The 25,008-nt window shown below is 41.6% G+C and overlaps 1 protein-coding gene across 5 annotated transcripts in view; it reads left to right on the top strand.

The window, feature by feature from the left end:
- The window catches only part of snx29 (sorting nexin 29), a 594,171-nt gene that overhangs the window by 1,646 nt on the left and 567,517 nt on the right, over positions 1-25,008 (top strand). For all 5 annotated transcript variants that reach the window (XM_068003253.1, XM_068003254.1, XM_068003255.1 and 2 more), the window contains exon 2: positions 16,363-16,427. In XM_068003253.1, coding sequence (XP_067859354.1) covers positions 16,363-16,427 — 65 coding nt within the window. The remainder of the gene's footprint in view (positions 1-16,362; positions 16,428-25,008) is intronic.

Consider the following 25,008-nt stretch of genomic DNA (forward strand, 5'->3'; position numbering starts at 1 on the left):
ACATGGAAGATGGGTTTTAATTTTTGTTTGTTTTTAGGCCAACTCTGGTGCTGAAACTTTGAACATTCCATGTACATTTAAAGTTTCAGATATTTATTGATGTGAGCTCTTCCATGACTTTGTCGAGATTACCATTTTGGAATCATTATTACAATGTGGTAGGGTATCCTATCATGAGTTTAGGTTAACATCACAGGAGCCTACATTTTTCTTTTATTTTTTTTTAAAAAGGACAAAGTACCCAGAAAATACTACAGGTGACCATTCTTGCCCTATTTCCAAGAACCTGAGTTAGTAACTAAATCCTGAGTTTGGTTTCTGTCAAAAATGCACATTAACAAATTGTTAAATTATTTAAATTTTATTAAAGGAACTAACACCTAAAGTGAGCCTATTCTGAATATAGATTGATGTTCTTTACTTGCACTATAGAATGCTAGGAAATCAGTTTGTGCCTGGGATTCCCCACATGATCATCAGGATGTTTTGGAGAGATGCTGAATGAAGGACAAGCTCTTTGAGTTGTCAACTCTGGAGAAAATGAGGACTGTAATTTATAATCAATAAAAGTCCACTTTTTCTGCTAGGAGACAGGAAGGAACAGAAGTTAAAGGAGTTGGGAAAACTGATATTAAGCATGTTTAATGAGAGTAAAACTTGGATTTCCATATAAAGTGGCTCCCTGTACAAATGATGGGTTTTCGTGATGATTGCAGTACCATTGTCACTCTTAATATTAGAAACTAGTGAACTCAATGAGGAAGTTGCTGCAGGGTCACATAACAACCAACGTTACGGGTTTTATGTGACTGAATGAATTAGTTTTGTCCTACGATTGTAATATTGGCTTCTCTTTTGTTATGGTACCTTCAGGAATAAAACCAAGTACAACTCAGGGAATGAACTCTTGCTGGTTGATATGTATTAGGACCTGGATCCACAGACAGTGGTGCTACTTGTGGTTGCTATGGAGCTAGGTGGCTTGATTATGTTACTATGTTTAAATGGCCAAGCTATTCAGTTTGAATTCACTGACCCACAAGCAGTTGAGGCCTGGTTCACAAGTATTGTCTGTGTTTGAATCCCGTGAATGGCTGAACACCTAATGTAGTTACGAGGGATACAGTTTTTTTTTAATGATCTTTGTTTCAGGGCATCTTCAAAGGATTTTGAATGATATGAGTTTGGTTGACTTTATCACAGTTAGTAGTCAGGCTGAAGCCAGCAGGGATTAATACCTCAGTCACATTTTGCCTTGTAAAAAGTGAGCAAGTGTGCTGCAAAAATCAGTTTTATTTTGAGAGCGCAGGAGAAATAACTGTTGTTTGGACATTTGGAGGAGAAGTGGTAAAGATTATAATGACTATAAATATGCTGGTTGAACTGAATATTGTTTGTTTACCAGTTTAATGTTAATTACACTTATTCTGTTGGCTTATAGCCTGAGCCACACTCTGATGGATTGTATATTTTTCCGCCCACTAAAGATCGGATTATCTGGTGACATGCGATCCATTCTAGTAAGCTGGACTTCAGTGGCAAAGCTTCTCATTTTTATTCCTGGGCCTCACTATATTTATCTAGATATTGGGCAGGTTAAGGGCATACTCTGATTTGTAGGGGATGGGAGGTCTGCTTACAGAAGTGGTGTACTCGAGAAGAAGATCTGGTGTAAAAATCAAAAAACAATACCAGTGTTACCAGTTTTTTTGGCCATGTGTTGGTACATGATGGGCCAAATCTTGATGGAGCGGGGCATCTCACAGCGTACGTTGTCAGTTAAACTTTTTCCTGCACCTTCAGCTGGAAACTTTTTTGCACCGTAACTTGCTGAGTGCGAGCTGATAACGGGGCATCTGGGACCTTAGTGAACTGTGGGACCAACAGTCCATCTCCTGAACCAAAGAGATTTAGGGATTGTGAAAGAAACAGAGGAATGATGGAGAAGGAGGGTGAAGTAGAGTCAAATCCGGGAGGGAAAGAAAGATTGGATTAAGAGAGGAGAAAAAGGAAAAGTAAGAAATTTAAAAATTGGCATTTTAAAAATCTTCAAGATGAATTTACTACATGCAGGAATGAGATTGAAGAGTTTTAATTGTTCCCTTTCTGGGCTTGAGAGGTTGATTGGCATTGCATTACAAATTGGCATTGCATTACAAATTAAAATGGTACTGAAGCTCTTAATCACCAGCCCTAACTTTTTCCGGCAAGTTTAATGGACAATTAATGTGCAAATTCAGCAATTACTTATAAATAACGGGTGGGCTAAGGGCAAGATGCCGTTTGTGCGAAACGGTGGAGCAGCATAATTCGACCAGCAAGTTCAGGAGATTCACAACTCATGGCGTATTTCTTAACCCCCTGAACTTGCTGGCCAATAATGGTGTGCATCATCAACACACTGTTATTTTTCCAGCAAGATTCAGCCCAATGACCATCAATTTCTCCCAGAACACTAACCAAAGCCTGAATCTAATTTTAACCCATTTCCTTGTACAGTAGAAACTCTTTTGAATTGTGGATAACTTTTGCCCTCTAAAATGTGAACAGTGAGCAATTGTTTTTTGAATGTTTGTCTTAAGTGCATTTGGAGAATAAATGTTGTTCAAAATGTTGTATTGATGTTCAAGTTTCTCCTTGTACATACGAAAGAGCTCCTTATGTTACGCGCCAGACTTCAAATTGTAACTTTTTTATAGCAGTATAACATCCTGATGAACTATGCAACATTAGTAACAGCATGATGTCGTTTGAAATACCTGAAGAAAATTCATTACCTTTTAAGTACTATATGGTACAAGTTTGAAGTAATTCATGTATAATTAAAAGGGAACAGGTGACATGATCACCATAATTACATGGAACATCCTAAAAATGTGTCACATTGCACAGCTGGCGAATGATGCCAAATGTCCAGTATAACGGCAGTTGATCTAATATCAGTTTGGTATTGAGAAAGATTAACATTAAATCCTGCCCAACAAAAAATAAATCTATAACATATTAAAGGTCTTGCAACTGAGTGTACTTCCAGTCCATATTGCCCTTACTTCCTGTGCCATAATTTTGAGTAATGCTGTTATGGCGACATTTATAATGGAAAAATTATGTGTCAACATCCATTATGGAAAATTCTGTGTAAACATTTGCCTGTCACAATGTGATTCCACACCTCTGCCCACTATGTGTCATTGTGGTGTACTTACAGACCTTTCACCACTAGGTGATATGCTGGTGTGAGTCGTCCAGATCCACCCGCCATTTTGTCCAGCTGATGTCTCTACCTCCAACTAAAGCTTTTTCTGCTCTCAGTGCAGCCAAATAAATTCATCAGTCTTTGATGGGAGCAGACCAGGATAGAATCATTCTTTGGGGGCAGCACGCCAGTCGGTAGCTAAAGAAACAAATAACTCAACCCTGAATACGAACTTTGGGAGTGACAAGCCAGCCAGGAATTAAATAAATAAACACGGTTTCAACAAATGCAGTCACGCTTCATGACACCAGGCCAACCATTAATTGATAAATTCAGTAAATTTAGCCTCGATTTTTTTCCAACAGGGCTGTGGCAGGACCATGTCAGTCACTAATTAATTGATCAATACATAGGCAGTGAGCATGTTAACAACTTGTATTTATGTAGCACCTTTAACATAGAAAAACATCTCAAGGCACTTCACAGAAGCTTAATTCATTACCCTTCCATTTTAAAATTCCCATCCTCATGTTCAAATCCCTCCATGGCCTCATTCATGCCAATCTCTGTAACCTCCTCCAGCCCTAAAATCCTCCAAGAACTCTGTGTTCCTCCAACTCTGGCCTCTTTTCCATCCCCCACATTAAAGATGATGATAAAAGGATTAATATGAACTATCCATCCAGAAGTACCTAAACCATCATAAGCATAACAGTAATTTAAGTGTTGCACAATATTGTAGCATTAGCTGGGTTTTCTTAATAGATTAACAGCTACTAACGCAGAAAAATGCAAAGTGATATATTTTGGTAGGAAGAATGAGGAGAGGCAATGTAAACTAGATGGCACAATTCTAAAAGGGGTGCAGGAACAGAGAGATCTGGGGGTATATGTGCACAAATTGTTGAAGATGGCAGGGCAGGTTGAGAAAGCAGTTACAGAATCCTGGGCTTTATAAATAGAGGCATAGAGTACAAAAGCAAGGACGTCATGATGAACCTTCATAAAACACTGGTTTGATCACAAGTGGAGTATTGTGTCCAGTTCTGGGCACTGCACTTTAGGAAAGATGTAAAGGCCTTAGAGAAGATGTAGAAAAGATTTACTCGAATGATTCCAGGGATGAGGGACTTTAGTTATGTGGATAGATTGGAGAAGCTGGGCTTGTTCTCCTCCTTGGAGCAGAGATGGTTGAGAGGAGAGTTGATAGAGGTAGTTAAAATTATGAAGGGTCTAGATAGAGTAGATAGAGAGAAACTGTTCCCATTGGCGGAAGGGTCAAGATCCAGAGGACATAGATTTAAGGTGATTGGCAAAAGAACCAAAAGTGACATGAGGAAAAATTTTTTTACACAGCGAGTGGTTGGGATCTGGAATGCACTGCCAGAGTGGGTGGTTGAGGCAGATTCAATTGTGGCTTTCAAAAGGGAACTGGATAAGTACTTGAAAGGAAATAAATTGCAGGGCTATGGGGATAGGGATAGGGAGGGGGAGTGGGACGAACTGGATTGCTCTTGCATGGAGCCGGCACGGAGTCGATGGGCCGAATGGCCTCCTTCCATGCTGTAACCTTTCTATGATTCTACTTTTGATCTCCAAGATTGTATAATGGCTTTAAAGTTAGTTCAAAGTCTGTATTTAACATATTACTGGTAAGTTCCAGTATTCAATCGATTCCTTTGTGCCATGAGCATATGATGTACGATTTTTTTAGTAGATTGGCTGCTGTGGCATTGGGCACTTCTGCCTTCCTCTGGGATGTTCGAGCTTTGCTTCTGGGGACACTCTGGCGAGTTGTCAGTAGTCGTTGTCCTCTTTCTTTCAGTGTTGTCATATCGTCCTATTGTGACCTTGCACATACGTTATTTCCCAGTACTGTTACACTGCTCCGTTCTCACTGGCTCAGAGACTTAACCTATTAAATCAACAGTAGTGATGCCATGTGTATTGGGACTTGAACCCACAACCTTCTGACTCAGAGGGGTGAGTGCTGCCACTGAGCCATGGCTGACAACTAAATTTGAACAAAACATTGGATAGGAAAAATGTAGTATACAGGATGCAGTTTTGGGTATGCCATTGTAAAAAGGACATTAAAGCCATTAGAACGACAGCGTAGATTCACCAGGATGATGCCGGGGATGGGAAAACGATAGTTGTGAGGAAAGACTTGAGACACTGGGACTATTTCTATTGGAGCAGCAAAGGCTCAGAGGAGATTTAATAGAGGTTTTAAAAAAATATAAAGGACTTTGATAGTGATTAGGGAAAGATTATATCCTTTGGTTGGGGGGTGAGTGATGAGGGGCCATCAATTTAAAATTGTCACTAAAACGTGACGACTGAAATTAGAAGAAATGTCTTTATGCAGCGGGTTGCTGGAGAATGGAATGCTTTGTCACAGGAAGTGGATGAGGCAGAGAACATTGCATTATTTAAAAGAAAATTGGCTAAATCTTTGAAGCAGAAGAAGATATCTAGGATTGCAACGGGATCTTGATAAATTGGGCCAGTGGGCCGATGAATGGCAGATGGAGTTTAATTTAGATAAATGTGAGGTGATGCATTTTGGTAGATCGAATCGGGCCAGGACCTACTCCGTTAATGGTAGGGCGTTGGGGAGAGTTATAGAACAAAGAGATCTGGGAGTACAGATTCATAGCTCCTTGAAAGTGGAGTCACAGGTGGATAGGGTGGTGAAGAAGGCATTCAGCATGCTTGGTTTCATTGGTCAGAACATTGAATACAGGAGTTGGGATGTCTTGTTGAAGTTGTACAAGACATTAGTAAGGCCACACTTGGAATACTGTGTACAGTTCTGGTCACCCTATTATAGAAAGGATATTATTAAACTAGAAAGAGTGCAGAAAAGATTTACTAGGATGCTACCGGGACTTGATGGTTTGACTTATAGGGAGAGGTTGGATAGACTGAGACTTTTTTCCCTGGAGAGTAGGAGGTTTAGGGGTGATCTTACAGAAGTCTATAAAATAATGAGGGGCATAGATAAGGTAGATAGTCAAAATCTTTTCCCAAAGGTAGGGGAGTCTATAACGAGGGGACATAGATTTAAGGTGAGAGGGGAGAGATACAAAAGGGTCCAGAGGGGCAATTTTTTCACTCAAAGGGTGGTGAGTGTCTGGAACGAGCTGCCAGAGGCAGTAGTAGAGGCGGGTACAATTTTGTCTTTTAAAAAGCATTTGGACAGTTACATGGGTAAGATGGGTATAGAGGGATATGGGCCAAGTGCAGGCAATTGGGACTAGCTTAGTGGTATAAACTGGGTGACATGGACATGTTGGGCCGAAGGGCCTGTTTCCATGTTGTAAACTTCTATGATTCTATATAGGACTATGGGGAGACATAGGGCAGTGGGATTAGTTTTCAATTGCTCTAGTAAAGAGCCAGCAGGATGAGCCAAATGTGCTCCTTCTATGGTCCTATAGATTGCATGTGTGTTTTTGAGAAGGCCGGTGTTCTCTCCATTGTTCACATCCCATTCTCGACCCACTAACACCCAAGAAAGACCAAATTGACGCGTGACCTCTGAATGAAGAGTAAAAATGCAGTAAGCACTTTAAAGAACTTGAAGCTCCTTTCCAAGTCAACACTGGCAATGCGGTAATATGGCCTTTCTGGGAGTGGGGGCTATAGACAGCTTTCCTGGCACTGAACTAAGAGCAATTTCTTAGGTTTTGAAAGTGCACTAATACTGTATTAGTTTCCATACAGTCGGCAAATATAGTATAAGTGAGTAAGCACTTTAAACAATTAAAATTAGCCCAGTGTAAGAAATTGGCCTATAAAATCCTTTGAAATGTCTAAAGAGGGCAGATGAAGGCATTCCTTCAAAATAGTGCCAGACCCCAGCTCCCTCAATTGGTTCCTCTCCCTTGATGCTCCTGGACTCCAAAACGCCCCTCTCCAATCTTTACAGACCATCGCCCCCCTCCTCCAAGAAGTTGCACACTGAGGATCCGCCTTCCCATTTCTGCCAGAAATTGGGTTCTCCCCCCTTTCCATTGCTCCTACACTGCAATACCATCTTCTAATTAATGACACGTCTCAGCACCACCGGCACTCCCCAAGACACTACTCCCAGTGCTCAGGCACCCCAGAACCCACCCCCCCCTCGGGATGATGCAATATTCCACCACTACCATTCTACCACTACCATATGCCAGGACCCCTTTCTATCAATTGTAGACTCTCAACAGATCATTCCCACCACTCCCAGACCTTGGGACAAGGAGAGCAATGACAGTAACAAAAACACTTCCCGTTGTGCATCACAAATAAGCATAAGGAAAATGGATACTGAGCCAGGAAGGAAGAGATTACAAGGGGTGACTGAAAGCTGTTTTGAGGAGGTTTTTTAAGGTGGAAGGAGAAGTGGAATGGTTTGGGTGGGGAGTTAGAGAGTAGGACTGAGGCATCTGAAACCTTTACCATCAGTGATAGGGAGGGAGAATGCAAGGAATGCCAAAGTTAGAGGAATGGAGCACTCGTTGGGAGGGGGGAAGTATCGGTCAGGAGGAGTTTGCAGAAATAGGGTGGGGCAAGGCCACGGAGGGTTTTATAGACAAGGATTTTGAAATTAATGCGTTGGGGCACAGGGAGTCAGTATAGGTACCAGCCCGTAGGATCCCTCCCCAATGCTGCTAGACCCCAACACCATCTGCTGTTCCCACACCCCAATTCCCTTTCCTACTGATATGGCTTCGGACTCCATGACTGGTCTCCCAACTCTACCAAATCACAGGAGCCTCTCTCACTCCCTAATAATGCTACATTCCACCAAACTACCTGTAATCTGGAACATATTCCCTACTTTCTTCCTGTGTATCCTGGGCTTTATTTAAGAAAATGATAGATAAAAATGGGTATGTAGCAAAACAACCTTACAATAATAATCAATACCAGTGATTTGCAAGAAATATGGACATAATTACATAATTCAAACCCATAAGTATCACTGACACTCCCAAAATACCATATAATAAAAATGCAATTTGACTATTCAATCAACATAAATCAGTGGCACTGATAATGTATTGTACATTACATAAAACAGTGTTAAAACAGTATTTTTGCCAATTGACTGAGCAATGGCACAGGAGATCCACTAGTACATATTAAGTTTAGAATAGTCATCACAGGACTTGTTGAAAGGGATGATTTTTGCGATATGAGTGTCCCAGCAGAATGCTCTATTTAGGTAGCAATTGCATAAGTTCATTGTTGCATACGTTTACTTAAAAAAAAAATGGCAAAGGATCTGCAGTAAAGTAGTTCTGATTGGATCATCTCATACAGAGTGGATTTGAATTTATTCCAAGAGGGAGGGAGAGGGAAAATAGGGAACTACAGGCCAGTTAGCTTGTCATCAGTCGTCGGGAAAATGCTGGAATCCATTATTAAGGAAGTGGTAACAGGGCACTTAGAAAATCATAATCGGCAGAGTCCACATTGTTTTCATGAAAGGGAAATTGTGTTTGACAAATTTATTAGAGTTTTTTGACGATGTAATTAGCAGGGTAGATAAAGGGGGAACCAGTGGATGTAGTATATTTGGATTTTCAAAAGGCATTCGATAAGGTGCCACATAAAAGGTTGTTACACAAGGTAAGGGCTCATGGGGTTGGGGGTAATATATTAGCACGGATAGCAGATTGGTTAAAGGACCGAAAACAGAGAGTCGGGATAAACGGGGCATTCTCAGGTTGGCAGGCTGTAACTGGTGTGGTGCTACAAGGATCGGTGCTTGGGCCTCAGCTGTTTACAATTTATATTAATGACTTAGATGAAGGGACTGAGTGTAATCAATCCAAGTTGGCTGATGACACAAAGCTAGGTGGGAAAGTAAGCGATGAGGATGACACGGAGTCTGCAAAGGGATATAGACAGGTTAAGTGAATGCGCAAGAAGTTGGCAGATGGAGTATAATGTGGGGAAATGTGAGGTTATTCACTTTGGTAGGAAGAATAGAAAAACTGATTTTTTTTAAATGGTGAGAAACTATTAAATGTTGGTGTTCAGAGAGAATGGATGTCCTCGCAGAAGAAACACAAAAAGTTAGTATGCAGGTACAGCAGGCAATTAGGAAAGCAAATGGCATGTTATTGCAAGGGGGTTGGAGTACAAGAGTAAGGAGGTCGTACGACAATTGTACAGGGCTTTAGTGAGACCTCACCTGGAGTACCGCTCTCCTTATCTAAGGAAGGATATACTTGCCATAGAGGCAGAGGAACAAAGGTTCACTAGATTCATTCCTGGGATGAGAGAGTTGTACTATGACAGGTTGAGTAGAATGGGCCTATACTCTCTGGAGTTTAGAAGAATGAGAGGGGATCTCATTGAAATACATAAGATTATTAGGGAGCTTGACAGGGTAGATGCTGAGAGATTGTTTTCCCTGGCTAGAGAGCCTAGTCTTAGGGGGCATAGTCGCAGGATAAAGGGGCAGCCGTTCAAGACTGAGATTAGGAGGATTTTCTTCATGCATAGGGTTGTGAATCTTTGGACTTCTCTACCCTAGAGGGCTGTGGATGCTGAGTCATTGAATATATTCAAAGCTGAGGTGGATAGATTTTTGGACTCTAGGAAATCAAGGGATATGGGGATCGGGCGGAAAAGTGGAGTTGAGGTTGAAGATCAACCATGATCTGATTGAATGGGGCAGCAAGCTCGAGGGGCAGTATGGCCTATTCCTGCTCCTATTTCTCATGTTCATATGTTCTTATATACTGAGAACATTTATGGCACCAATTTTGAGGCAGATGTGGTGGGTTGCAAATATAGTGGTGGATGCTTTTTTTTTCCCCTTCTAATTTTCACCCCTTTTCGTTTTGTGAAGATGTTTTTCATGCTGGACTCTATGGGTGCTGCCAGCTCTCTGGCACCTCACCCAAGTGGCCATTCTTGATGTGAGTGCGTAAAAATTGAGTGCTCATGCTATGTTAATACGGGGGACATTACAGCCTATATATATATATAAAACATATATATTTTGTTCCCCAGAAGTCACTAAACAGTGATAAAGAGTTGGGTGGTTCCCTCCTCAAGACTAGAAACACTGATGCAGACTGTAGTGCTCATGCTGCCATCTTGGCTGAGATCAGCTGATTCAACAAATTCAGCATAGACTGGTGATTGAACTGGAGACCTTCCTGATTTCCACAGCTGAGTACAACATTGGACAGAGCATTTAACTACTGAATCATGTTTGCTTGTTTTTCAATTCCATCTTTCTTAATTCAAAAGACCTGTCTTGATCAACAGTAGGTTCTGCTTTCCAGTTTAGAAAATTTGAACAACATACAAGCTCAAAGTCACTGCAGATGCATCACTTGCAAAATGAATCTCAATAACAGATTACTGTTTTTTTTAATAATGTTTTTTATGTTACTTAAGTACTATTTGTCATGATGAGAAAGAGGAAACTTTGCTGAACGTTTGTTGCACCATGTTTCGGTACTGTATCAATTATCAGTGAAGCCTTCAAACTTGAGTGAGTGTGCACAATATCAAATTATGTCATATTTATTGCCATTATGAAAACCTTTGATATTGTTGTCTTGAACTTAGCTGCCAATGGATTTATCTTCATGTTTGTTGCAGGCCAAGGACTTGAATAAAAATTCTTTATAGTATGTTCAAGTTCTGTAGAACAGTTCACAAAATTAGATGAAATATGCCAATTTTTGCTTCAGATTTTTTGCTTTCTGCACTCAGTATGCTGAGTTGTACAATATAGTTTCTGAATTTAAACCTCTGCATATTAAAAAAATATATATTTTTACTTAGAGATAAGATGAGTTGCTATTTTCCATCCAAATAATATCAGAATGCATACAAAATAATCCACCCTTTTTGCGTGGGGAGAAGAGATATTTTGTAATTTGTAACATGCCATTTGATCTGTTGCTACCCCCAGGTCTAACATCTCTGGGTTTTCAGTGTGGATATTCTGTACCTGCCAGTTCCTATCCTCTGAATCAGTGTAAAAGAACAAAATGATAACTAACTAGCAACACTCAAATCGCTACTCATTGTTGCTGAGAAAACGTTGACATGAATTTGCATGCAGTCATGCACATTACAGATGTTTTCCTCTGTCCATGACTTAAATACTGCTCCATGTCAACTTAACTCCTGGTGGGATTTTACTGGCCTGGCCAGAACTGAGCAAAAATGTAAACTGAGGCATGGTCCTGCAATCTGTCCTCAGGATTAGGAGGATTGTGTGAAATTTCCACTGCCTCTCAATGGGTCAGCCTATAGTTATAAATTTTTTCAAGTCTATTTTCATTTTGTATTGGGAAGCGGGGAAGGGGAGATGATTTACAAAGAACTAAATGTGATGGTCAAAATTGAATGGATGTGTCCATAAATGTAGTACCTACGTGCATTGTACTGTCCTGATATGGTCCTATTTTGAAGCTTACCCGAGAGGTAAATGTACTTAAAACTGGGACTGATTCAGAATGTTTGCATGTGATTTCCTGTGATCCTATTAGATCTGGATTTTACCCAGGCAGTTGGAGGTTCGACTTGGGTCGGTTTGGAGTTTTGAAATGCAGTCGGCAGTGTAAATGGACACTTGCCATTAAATAATAAACAGCTCTAATTCCTGAAGCTTTCTTCCTATTCGCTGGTACATTATAGATTTTTGCAATTCCAGGTTATCTGCTTATTTCCATAATTGACATTTCACTGTCTATAATTGGTAAATATTGCAAGCCTCTGAAATCTCTTGCATCTTGTTAGGATTTTCCATGTTTCAAATAGATTTCCAGTGATCCTATTAGATTCAGGAAATCGCTGCTGTTCTAAAGCCACAGTGAAGCAAAAAGCTAATGTCAGAATTGCTGCCTTCTCCTGTGCCACTTTCTTTGACTGAAGCCCAATCAAGAACAGATTAAAAGCTTGGACCAGTTGGGCATCGTATTGAGCTGCCAACCCCATTTTTTGGAAGCAGCAACAACTTGCATTTATGTAGCACCTTTAATGTAAAAAAACATCCCAAGGCACTTCATAGATGTGCAAGGACAAAAAATGGATGTTGAGCGCCAGGGGAGCGGGGGTTAGGGAAGGAATTGCACAGCATGGGGCCTTGTTGCCTGTAATGATGGGGTGATACAAACAAGGCTGAAATTAGAGGAATGGCGAGCTTGAGAGGAGTTGGGGTTGTAGAAACTAGTTTAACTGTGCTTTGCCTCCACTGTTTCAGCCCTCTTACATAAACAGTCAATCTTTGACACCTCTGTAAATCAATTTATGCATGCTAGACATTTCACGAGTTCATCTGCTGCATAAGCAGGGATTTAAAAGTCAAAATCCTTATTTTTAAAAATATTTTCACTCCATTTTTTGGGGGTCTCTGGCTAAGAGTGTGGGTGACCTGTCTTAGATTTCTGCTCAAGAATTGATTAAGAGCTGTATAAGAGCCGTTGGAGGTGATTCTTCCATTGTGGTGAAGTGCTTGGCACCTGTTTGCTTGTCCTACCCCCACCCATAGCATGTTTGGGAATTGGAATTCACTGTGTGGAGGATCGTCAACATGAACCGATTTGAAACAAGTCGATAGAATTCAGTGTCACAACTCCACCTAATAAGGCTATTCTAGTAGATCATCTTATCGTATATTCAGATCATAGTGACTCATTGAAACACCCTCACCACAGTTTTCACATCATACTTGTAAAGCCATCAGGGGAATGGTTGAGGAGAGGGAGGGAGAGTGGAATGGCTAATTAATCTAGGCTCTAGCCCCAAAACTATTGGCAGAAAGTATTCTGTCGACTCTCCCAGTCATGGAACGATGAGTGATGTTACTATAATACGATTATTTTTTGTTCTATGTTTATTAAGTTCTTGCCACTGAACTGTTGATGCTGGTTAACTGCATGTGATTTGCAATGCTTCCAAGGCATTGCTCATGGTGAGCCAAAGGATATACTTAAAATATTGCTTGAATTGCAAAAAATATGATAAATTAGAAAAGAAAGACTTGTGTTTATTTGGTACCTTATTTATCTGGTGTCTACTATAGTAAGTAGTATAGATGGGAGCATAAAATTACAAAGAGACATTGATAGATTAAGTGAGTGGGCAAAACTGTGGCAGATGGATTTCAACGCAGGTAATTGTGAGGTCATCCATTTTGGACCTAAAAAGGATGGATCAGAGTATTTTTAAAATGTGAAGAGCTAAGAACAGTGGAGGTTCAAAGAGGTTTAGGGGTCCATGTGCACAGATCATGAAAATGTAGTCAGGTACAAAAAGTAACCAAAAAGGCGAATGGAATGTTACATGAGAACATAAGAAATCTGAGCAGGAGTAGGCCACATGGCCCCTCAAGCTTGTTCTGCCATTCAGTAAGATCATGGCTGATCTTCTACCTCAGCTCCATTTTCCTGCCCTATCCCCATATCCCTTGATTCCCTTAGTGTTCAAAAATTTATTGATCTCAATCTTGAATATACTCAACGATTGAGCATGCACAGCCCTCTGGGGTAGAGAATTCCAAAGATTCACAACCCTCTGAGTGAAAGATATTTTGCCTCATCTTGGTCCTAAATGACCCACCCCTTATCTTGAGACTATAACGCCTAGTTCTGGACTCTCCAGCCAGGGGAAGCAGCCTCTCAGCATCCACCCTGTCAAGCCCTTTAAGAATTTTATACATTTCTTCTAAACTCAAGAGAATATAGGCCCATTCTACTCAATCTCTCATCCCAGGAATCATGTACTCTTGCACTCCAACCCCCTTGCAATAAAGGCTAACATACCATTTGCCTGCCTAATTGCTTGCTGCACCTGCATGTTAACTTTCTGTGATTTGTGTACAAAGACATCCAAATCCCTCTGAATACCAACATTTCTTAGTCTCTCACCTTTTAAAAAATATTCTGCTTTTCTATTCTTCCTACCAAAATGGATAATTTCACATTTCCCCCACATTATACTCCATCTGCCACCTTCTCGCCCACTCACTTCACCTGTCTATATCCCTTTGCAGCCTCTTTGCATCCTCCTCACAGCTTACTTCCCCACCCAGCTTTGTATCGTCAGTAAACTTGGATACATTACACTTGGTCCCATTATTGTAAACAGCTGAGGCCCAAGCACTGATCCTTGCGGCACCCCACTAGTTACAACCTGCCAACCCGAAAATGACCCGTTTATTCCTACTCTCTGTTTTCTGTTCGTTAACCAATCCTCAATTCATGCTAATATATTACCCCCCATCCCATGAGCCCTAATCTTGTGTATAAACCTCTTGTGTGGCACCTTATCGAATGCATTTTGAAAATCCAAATATACTACATCCACTGGTTCCCCCTTTTCTACCCTTCTAGTTACACCCTCAAAAAAAACTCTAATAGATTTGTCAAACATGATTTCCTTTTCATAAAACCGTGTTGACTCTGCCTGATCAGATTATGATTTTCTAAGCGCCCTGTTACTACGTCCTTAATAATAGACTATAGTATTTTCCATACTATTGATGTCAGGCTAACTGGCCTATAGTTCCCTGTATTCCCTCTTCCTCCTTTGTTGAATAGCAAAATTCAATTTTTTACCTTCCAATCAACGGGGACCGTTATAGAATCTAGAGAATTCTGGAGGATCAAAACCAATGCATGCACTATTTCTGTGCTCTTTTAGAACCCTAGGTTGTAGGCCATCAGGTCCAGGGGATTTGTCGGCTTTTAGTCCCATTAATTTTTCCAGTACTTTTTCTTTACCAAAATAATTACTTTAAGTTCCTCACTCTCATTAGACTTTTGGTTCCCCACTATTTCCGGTATGTTTTTTGTGTCTTCTACCATGAAGACAGATACAAAATATTTGTTTCACGTCTCTGCCATTTCCTTATTCCCCATTATAAGTTCTCCTGTCTCTGCCTTTAAGGGATCCACGTTTACTTTCACTGATCTCTTCTTTTTTGCATACTTGAAGAAGTTCTTACGATCTGTTTTTATGTTTCTTCTAGTTTGCTCTCATATTCAATTTTCTAACCAGAGGGCTAACTAGAAAGTTAAAATATAAAGGGGAGGAAGTTTTGCGACAGCTATTCAAAGCCCTGGATAGACCACATCTGGAGTACTGTGTACAGTTCTGGGCACCGCACCTTAGAATGGATATATTGGCCTTGGAAGGAGCGCAGTGCAGATTCTCCAGAATGTTACCCGGGCTCCAAGGGATAGATTATGAGGAGAGATTACATAAACTAGGCTTGTATTTGCTGGAATATAGAAGGTTAAGGGGTGATTTGATTGCGATATTTAGGATTTTGAAAGGAATTGATAAGGTAGGTAGAGAGAAACTTTTTCCGCTGGTGGGGGAGTCGAGAACAAGGGGACATAACCTTAAAATCAGAGCCAGGCCATTCAGGAGAGAAGTTAGGAAACACTTCTTCATGCAAAGTAGAAGTGCGGAACTCTCTCCACAAAAAGCAGTAAATGCTAGCTCAATTCATAATTTTAAATCTGAGATCGATAGATTTTTGCTCGCCAAGTGTATTAAGGGATATGGAACCAAGGCAGATGGTGGTAGGATACAGATCAGTCTTGATCTCATTGAACGGCAGAACAGGCTCTAGGGACTGAATGGCCCACTCATGCTCCTCTGGTGTCTCTCAAAAACATCTATCTGACAGTGCTTCGCGTGACATTAATTGTTTGAAGTGCAGTTACTGTTACGCAGGCAAACATGGCAGCCAATTTGCATGCAGTAAAATCCCATAAAGAACAATGAGATGAATGAGTAGTTAACTTGTTGTTGCTGGTGCTGGTTGAGGGAGAAATGTTGGCCTTGACGCTGGAAGAACTCCTGGCTCTTTTTTGAAAATTCCTGTGGGTTCTTTGATATCCACTTGAACCATTAGAACAGGCAGTTAGAACCTCAGTGAACATCTCATCTGAAGGATACTTCCTCAGTAGGAGACTGGAGTCTCAGCCTAGATATTGCTAAAAAATTCTGGTTTCTGGATTGGCACTTTAAAAGACAATACATAGGTTTAATGGTGCTGACTAGTTTGTTCGCTAATTGTATTTTGGGACACATTAACATTAGTTATACATGATACTTTCTATAGGTTTGCAATATTTATAATATGTATATTTACAACTAATTCTGAACATTTAATCTGATTTCAGTGTCCCAACAAAATGACAGCAGGAGGCAGTCTCTGCTCGAAAGACTTCTTGATGCTGTTAAGCAGGTAAAGAAAAGTAACTTTTCAGTAAGGTTGAATTATAAACCAGAAAGTGCTTTATAGGATTTTAAAAAAGTAGCTTTTGCATAAGAAACAAAAACAGAAAATGCTGGCAACGCTTAGCAGTCAGCCAGGATCTCTGGAGAAAACAGATAAGTTAATGTTTCATGAGAAGTGAAAAGCAGATCAAATCCTAAGGATGCAGACTGTCCCACCAGCAGGTATTCCTAACTGCCTTTTTCTTCTCCTAGGGTCCTGGGCCATTGTTTCTGGTTTTCCAGTTTCTCCTGCTTCCATTTCTACCTGCCTTATCACCATCTCATCAGCTATTAATATTTCCTCTGTGCCTCATAAATGTTCTAAATTTCTATTATGCCTCCTATTGTTTCGTGACACCCAACACAGCTTCTGTCTAACGAATGTACTAGAATTTTTCATGGAAGTTACAAGATTAGTGTATGAGGACATCCTGCTAGATGCTGTCTACTTGGACTTCCAAAAAGCCTTTGATTAGGTTACTCTGCAAGACAAAATCTTATGGTATTGGTGGGGAGCTGTTACAATGGATCAAGGATTGTCTACTTTCCCACAGGAAAATGTTGTGGTTAATGGTTATAGATCTGCTTGAAGGCCGGTTACTAGTGGCGTACTACAGGGATTGATCTTGGGGCCGTTACTTTTTACTATTTTTATAAATGACTTAGATGTAGGCGTTCGGGAATTTGGTCTACTGGTTCACAGCTGACACTAAAATTTGTGCGAGTGTCAGGACTGCGCAGGAGAAGGAACTTTTGCAAACGGATCTAAATGTGCTGGGGGAATGGGCCAAACTATGGCAGATGTCCTTTAACAGAGATAAGTGCAGTGTAATGCACTTGGGCAGGGCCAATACCACGTGTACTCGCACACTACATGTTATCAAATTAAAATCAGTTGAGAGAGAAAGGGATCTTGGCATTATTGTTCACAATTCTCTAAAGGTTCATGACCACTGCTGAGAAGGAACAGCCAAAGCAAACAGGGTATTGGGTTCCATAAACAGAACTATTCAATATAAGACAAAACACACCATTTTCACCTTGTAAAAGACCCTGGTTACACTGCATTTGGAATACTGCATCCAGTTTTGGTCCCCTCACGTGGTGGGTGATATAGAAGCTTTGAAAAATGCCCAAAGGAGGGCCACAAGGATGATCCCTAACTTAAAAACCTTAGTTATTCAGAAAGGCTTTGGGTGATTGGATAGAGGTATGCAAAATTGTTAAAGGGCTTGTTTGTGTTCCCCTTGAGAGGCTATTTTTACTAGACAAGTTGGGAAAGACCAGAGGTCAAGCGTGTAAGCTACATAAGGTAGGGTTAGATTAGATGTTAGACAGTTCTTCTTTTCCCAGAGGATAGTAGACCTATGGACCAAGTTACCGGCTCAGGTCGTGAGTGCAGACTCTTCGCCTGTCTTCAAGAGAGCGCTGGACTGGTTCCTGATTGGGAAGGCGATTACGTCTTATAAAAGGTCGGTTACGTACCATGTGCTCTATACACGGTTTATGTGGTCTCCTGGACTAGTTTTGATCGCTAAGAAGGTCAGACTTGGTGTTTTTTCTTTGTTTTTTTTCTTTCCCAGGAAATCACATGACTGATTGTGGGCAGGTGGGTATGTTTTTTTTTTATTCGTTCATGGGATATGGGCGTCGCTGGCAAGGCCAGCATTTATTGCCCATCCCTAATTGGCCTTGAGAAGGTGGTGGTGAGCCGCCTTCTTGAACCGCTGCAGTCCGTGTGGTGATGGTTCTCCCACAGTGCTGTTAGGAAGGAGTTCCAGGATTTTGACCCAGTGATGATGAAGGAACGGCGATATATTTCCAAGTCAGGATGGTGTGTGACTTGGAGGCGAACATGCAGGTGGTGTTGTTCCCATGTGCCTGCTGCCCTTGTCCTTCTAGGTGGTAGAGGTCGCGGGTTTGGGAGGTGCTGTCGAAGAAGCCTTGGCGAGTTGCTGCAGTGCATCCTGTGGATGGTACACACTGCAGCCACAGTGCGTGGGTGGGGAAGGGAGTGAATGTTTAGGGAGGTGGATGGGTTGCCAGTCAAGCAGGCTGCTATGTCCTGGATGGTGTCGAGCTTCTCGAGTGTTGTTGGAGCTGCACTCATTCAGGCAAGTGGAGAGTATTCCACCACACTCCTGATTTGTGCCTTATAGATGGTGGAAAGGCTTTGGAGAGTCAGGAGGTGAGTTACTCGCCGCAGAATACCCAGCCTCTGACCTGCTCTTGTAGCCACAGTATTTATATGGCTGGTCCAGTTAAGTTTCTGGTCAGTGGTGACCCCCAGGATGTTGATGGTGGGGGATTCGACGATGGTAATGCCGTTGAATGTCAAGGGGAGGTGGTTAGACTCTCTCTTGTTGGAGATGGTCATTGCCTGGCACTTGTCTGGCGCGAATGTTACTTGCCACTTATCAGTCCAAGCATGGATTATGTCCAGTTCTTGCTGCATGTGGGCACGGACTGCTTCATTATCTGAGGGGTTGCGAATGGAACTGAACACTGTGCAATCATCAGCAAACATCCCCATTTCTGACCTTATGATGAAGGGAAGGTCATTGATGAAGCAGCTGAAGATGGTTGGGCCTAGGACACTGCCCTGAGGAACTCCTGCAGCAATGTCCTGGGGCTGAGATAATTGGCCTCCAAAAGACACTACCATCTTTCTTTGTGCTAGGTATGACTCCAGCCACTAGAGAGTTTTCCCCCTGATTCCCATTGACTTCAATTTTACAAGGGCTCCTTGGTGCCACACTCGGTCAAATGCTGCCTTGATGTCAAGGGCAGTCACTCTCACCTCACCTCTGGAATTCAGCTCTTTTGTCCATGTTTGGACCAAGGCTGTAATGAGGTCTGGAGCCGAGTGGTCCTGGCGGACCCCAAACTGAGCATCGGTGAGTAGGTTATTGGTGAGTAAGTGCCGCTTGATAGCACTGTCGACGACACCTTCCATCACTTTACTGATGGGGCGGTAATTGGCTGGATTGGATTTGTCCTGCTTTTTGTGGACAGGACATACCTGGGCAATTTTCCACATTATCGGGTAGATGCCAATGTTGTAGCTGTACTGGAGTGGCGTGGCTAGTTCTGGAGCACAAGTCTTCAGCACTACAGCTGTGTGCTGATTGGAATGGTGCCAAATCATGATACTCCAGGCGTCGTGATTCTGTGGTGCAGGCTTGATGGACCAGCTTATCTTCTCTTGCTTGACAATTTCGTATGTTTGTAAGTGGACATAAAAGATCCCTTGGCACTATTTGAAGAAGAGCAGGCCAGTTCTCCTGATGTCCTGGCCAAAATTTATCCTTTACCATCACCACTAAAACAGATTATCTGATCATCAATCTCATTGCTCTGTGTTTTTGGGAGCTTGTACGCAAATTGGCTGCTGCATGTCCTTATGTCACAACAATAACCACACATCAAAAGTACTTCATGGGCTGTGAAGCACTTTGGGACCTCCTGAGGTTGCGAAAATAGATACAAAAATGCTTTTTTCTGTTATCTGCTTTCTCCACAGATGCTCATTGACTTACTAAGTGTTCTGAACATTTGCTGTTTTTGTTTCAGATTTCCAGCATTTTCAGTTTTTTGCTTCTTGTTTAGCTTTTATATAAATCCCCTCCCCCCACATGGTCGGAGCCCCTCCCCAGCCTAGCCGCCCCCACCCCCCCCCCCCCCACCCCCCGGGCGCGGTCGGAGCCACCCCCCCCCGGCACGGTCGGAGCCCCTCCCCAGCCCAGCCCAGCCCAGCCCCCCCCCCCACCCCGGCGCGGTCGGAGCCCCTCCCCAGCCCAGCCCCCCTCCCCCTCCCGCGGTCCGAGCCTCCCCTCCCCGATGTCCAGCCCCAAGCCCTCCCCGATATCAGACTTACCACGCATCCGCTCCACACCTGCTTTCCCGTCTGACAGGCAGCTGGCCTGTCAAATTGGCCGCCTGTTGGGCGGGAATCTTGCTAAAAAAATTTAAAAGATGTCCTCACGCCGAAATCGTCAGGACGTCTGGAAATGCTTCCCCCCCCCCCTCCCACCCCCCGCCCCGGTTTCTCCACGGCTCGGAGTAAAAATCTAGGCCCATCTTTCCTTATACCAAAAAGAATAGTAAACCTGAGGATTGGGAGGGTTTTAGAATCAGCAAAGGATGACCAAGATATTGAAGAAGAAGGAGAAAATTGAATATGAGAGTAAACTATCAAGAAATACCAAAATAAATTGCAAGAGCTTCGACAAGCATGTAAAAAGGAAGAGATTAACGAAAGTAAACATGGGTCCCTTGGAGGCAGAGACAGGAGAAATTATAATGGGGAATAAGGAAATGGCAGAGACGTTAAACAAATATTTTGTATCTGTCTTCACAGTGGAAGACACAAAAACATACCTGAAATAGTGGGAACAAAGGGTCTAATGAGAGTGAGGAACTTAAAGAATTAAGATTAGTAAAGAAAAAATAGTGGAGAAACATATGGGACCAGTGGAGGTAGTATATTTGGATTTTCAAAATGCATTTGATAAGGCGCCACACAAGATGATGTTACACAAGATTAGGGCTCATCGGGTGTTATATTAGCTTGGATAGAGGATTAGTTAACGGACAGAAAACAGAGAGTAGGAATAAATGGGTAATTTTTGGGTTGGCAGGTTGTAACTAGTGGGATGCCGCAAGGATCAGTGCTTGAGCTTCAGCTGTTTACAATATATATCAATGACTTAAGATGAGAGGACTGAGTGTAATGTATCCAAGTTTGCTGACGATACAGAGCTACGTGGGAAAATAAGCTGTGAGGAGGACACAAAGAGGCTTCAAAGGGTTATAGACAGATTAAGTGAGTGGGCGAGAAGGTGGCAGATGGAGTATAATGTGGGGAAATGTGAAATTATCCACTTTGGTAGAAAGAATAGAAAAGCAGAATATTTTTTAAAAGGTGAGAGACTAAAATGTTGTTATTCAAAGGGATTTGGATCTCCTTGTACATGAATCACAGAAAGTTAATATGCAGGTACAGCAAGCAATTAGGAAGGCAAAGAGAATGTTAGCCTTTATTGCAAGGGGGTTGGAGTATAAGAGTAAGGATGTCTTGCTGCAATTATATAGGGCTCTGATAAGACCACGCCTGGAGTTCTGTGTACAGTTTTGGTCTCCTTACCTAAGAAAGGATATACTTGTTTTAGAAGGGGTGCAACGAAGGATCACTAGATTGATTCCTGGGATGAGAGGGTTGTCCTGTGAAGAGAGATTGAGTAGAATGGGCCCATATTCTCTGGAGTTTAGAAGAATGAGAGATGATCTCGTTGAAACGAATAAAATTCTTGACAGGGTAGATGCTGAGAGGCTGTTTCCCCTGGCTGGAGAGTCTAGAACAAGGGTTTATAGTCTCAAGATAAGGGGTTGGTCATTTAGGACCAAGATGAAGAAAAATTACTTTGGAATTCTCTACCCCAGAGGGCTTGAGTATGTTCAAGACTGAGATCAACAGATTTTTGGACATTAAGGGCATCAAGGGATATGGGAATAGGGTGGGAGAATGGAGTTGAAGTAGAAGATCAGCCACGATCTTATTGAATGGCAGAGTAAGCTCGAGGGGCCGTATGGCCTACTCCTGCTCCTATTTCTTATGTTCTTACTGTCGCCTTGTGACAACCATTTGATGTTCCCTGCTGACACAGTATGTTGAGGTCTTGGTCTGCAATTCCCTTTGGTTTTCTTCCTCCTGTCATCAGAAATATTTCACTGAGCTACCATTGTTTTTTTCTCTTGAATGAACTGTCAATTCAGTTACTTAATTACAATTTGTTTTCTTAGAAAATGTTGTTTAGTAAAGTACCAGCAGGGATTTGTGTTCTATACATCCTCTTGGGTGCTTTCAGTAATAGGCAGTCACCTAAAGTGTCTCCTATTTTATTTCCTACGAACATACGAATTAAGAGCAGGAGTAGGCCATTCGGCCCCTTGAGCCTGCTCTGCCATTTGATAAGATCATGGCTGATCTGATTGCGACCTCAACCCTACTTTCCCATCTACCTACTATAACCTTTGACTCCCTTGTTAATCAGGAATCTACCTAACTCAGCCTTAAAAATATTCAATGACCCTGCCTCCACCGCTCTCTGGGGAAGGGAGTTCCACAGACTCATAACCCTCTGAGAGAAAAATTTTCTCCTCATCTCCGTCTTAAATGGGAGACCCCTTATTTTTAAACTGTAGCCCTTGTTCTAGTCTCTCCCACAAGGGGAAACATCCTCTCAGCATCTACCCCTTCTAGTCCCCTCAGGATCTTATATGTTTCAATAAGATCGCCTCTCATTCTTCTAAACTCCAGTTAATACAGGCCCAACTTGTCCAACCTTTCCTCATAAGATAACCACCTCATCCCAGGAATCAGTCGAGTGAACCTTTTCTGAACCGCCTCTAAAGCAATTATGTCCTTTCTTAAATTAGACGACTAAAACTACTCTCAGTATTCTAGATGTGGCCTCACCAATGCCCTGTACAACTGTAGCAAACAATCTCTACTTTTATATTCCATTCCCCTTGCAATAAATGACAACATTCCATTTGCCTTCCTAATCACTTGCTGTACCTGCATACTAACTTTTTGTGATTCATGTACTAGGACACCCAGCTCCCTCTTTCAACAAGGTGCAATTGAAAGTTACAAAATGTGTTTGTATTTATGAAGAAGGGGTTGTCAAATGTCTTGCATTGTGACCCTCGATTTACTTTCTTTTGCCACAAATGAAACTTCTGGAGTTGAATCTGGATTCCAGAACTAAAACAAATGCATTCCAGGTTAGAGAGGGTTTCACTGGATGGTGGACATTAAAGCCAATTGTGATATCTGATCCTTAACAAAATCAGTGATCAATTTCAATACTTTTTTCCATATATGCAGATAAAGCATCAAGCTTTTAAACTGGATGACATTGACTGGATAATTTATCAGCTTAAAGCTTCCACATTGGCAGACATACAGGCATTGCCAGAACACATACCTCTAAATCGTTTGCAATAAAGATGTAGATGTCACCGTAACTTTCTCCTCACATGGTGTTTTGACTGTCTTGGTTTAAAGAAGCTGACCCAAGAACCTCTGATGTAGAATTTTGAAATATCCTGACTAGTTGATTCTCACCATAGAGCTGTGTCAACGTCTGTTTCAACTGTGAATGAGCCTAGCACTTTTCAGAGGTTGCTTGGTTCATACTATTGTGCCAGACAATTGTTCATGACACATTCTAATTCTAGTCCTGTATGCTTTCAGCAGGAACATTTGAGAGTTTTTTGCTAGCCCATTGAAAATGTGTTTGAAGTGCTTTTGAAGTATCACTTCGTCTTTGTTTGGGCAGTGGAAATAATTTTTAAAAATCTATGATTATTTTGTCTTACAAGCGTTAAACACTAGGCTGCATCTTCCATGAAATGCCACTTTCCTGATGTCACAGTAACTAAGTGTTTCACAGTTTCCACACTGAAATATAACACGTTTATCACATTTTTGAGTCAGCACTTGCACGGGTTTCCAAAAAGTATTTTAATTTAGTGCTATTTATATTCACAGACACAAGGATAATTTTCTAATTCAATTATTGGATCACCCTCATTTGTGAGAGTATAAATAGCATTTATTGATTCTCCACAAAGTGTGCTCTTTTTATATCGAATATAGTATTGGATTGATTTATTTGTGTTCTTTCATCAATGTGAAAGATTTGTGATTTAATTGGGTTTCCATTCAAATTTGGAGTGCAGCATTGAAGGAGTACATGGGACTTGATTTACTTTATTCTGTGGATCTTAAAAAAATTTTTTTGGAATAGCCATGCAGTGTTTCAAAGCTTTACTTTGAATCACTGTCGTATTGTGACAAATTGATCCTCTTCTTCAAAGATAGGAGAGATTTCCACATCAAAGTGTGAGAGACAGCAACAATTTTGACATTTATATCATGCCATTAATGTAATAATTGTAAACAATTTTACAACACCAAGTTATAGTCCAACAATTTTTATTTGAAATCTACAAGCTTTCGGAGGCTTCCTCCTTCGTCAGGTAAATGTTCAGGAGCTCCTCGAAGCCTACGCATTTATACATATAGCACAATACATGGTGTTTACAGACTGCCCCTGCAACTGCCCGTTGCCAAGGCAATCACCGTGTTCAGACAGAGAGGTGTCACCTACAGAACCCCCGAATACACATTCAACAAAAAAACAAACAGGAAAAAAAAAGAGAGAGAGAGGCAGAAACATCCGGAAGGCAGAGAAAGCCAGCAAATGACCCATTATATTAAAAACAGATAGCTTTTGTTCGCTGGTGGGGTAACGTGTAGCGTGACATGAACCCAAGATCCCGGTTGAGGCCGTCCTCATGGGTGCGGAACTTGGCTATCAATTTCTGCTCGACGATTTTGCGTTGTCGTGTGTCGCGAAGGCCGCCTTGGAGAACGCTTACCCGAAGATCGGTGACTGAATGTCCCTGACTGCAGTCAGGGACATTCGTCGAGCAGAAATTGATAGCCAAGTTCCGCACCCATGAGGACGGCCTCAACC

Source organism: Heptranchias perlo, chromosome 22 (genome assembly GCF_035084215.1).
Source record: "Heptranchias perlo isolate sHepPer1 chromosome 22, sHepPer1.hap1, whole genome shotgun sequence".
NCBI classification, from domain to species: domain Eukaryota; kingdom Metazoa; phylum Chordata; class Chondrichthyes; order Hexanchiformes; family Hexanchidae; genus Heptranchias; species Heptranchias perlo.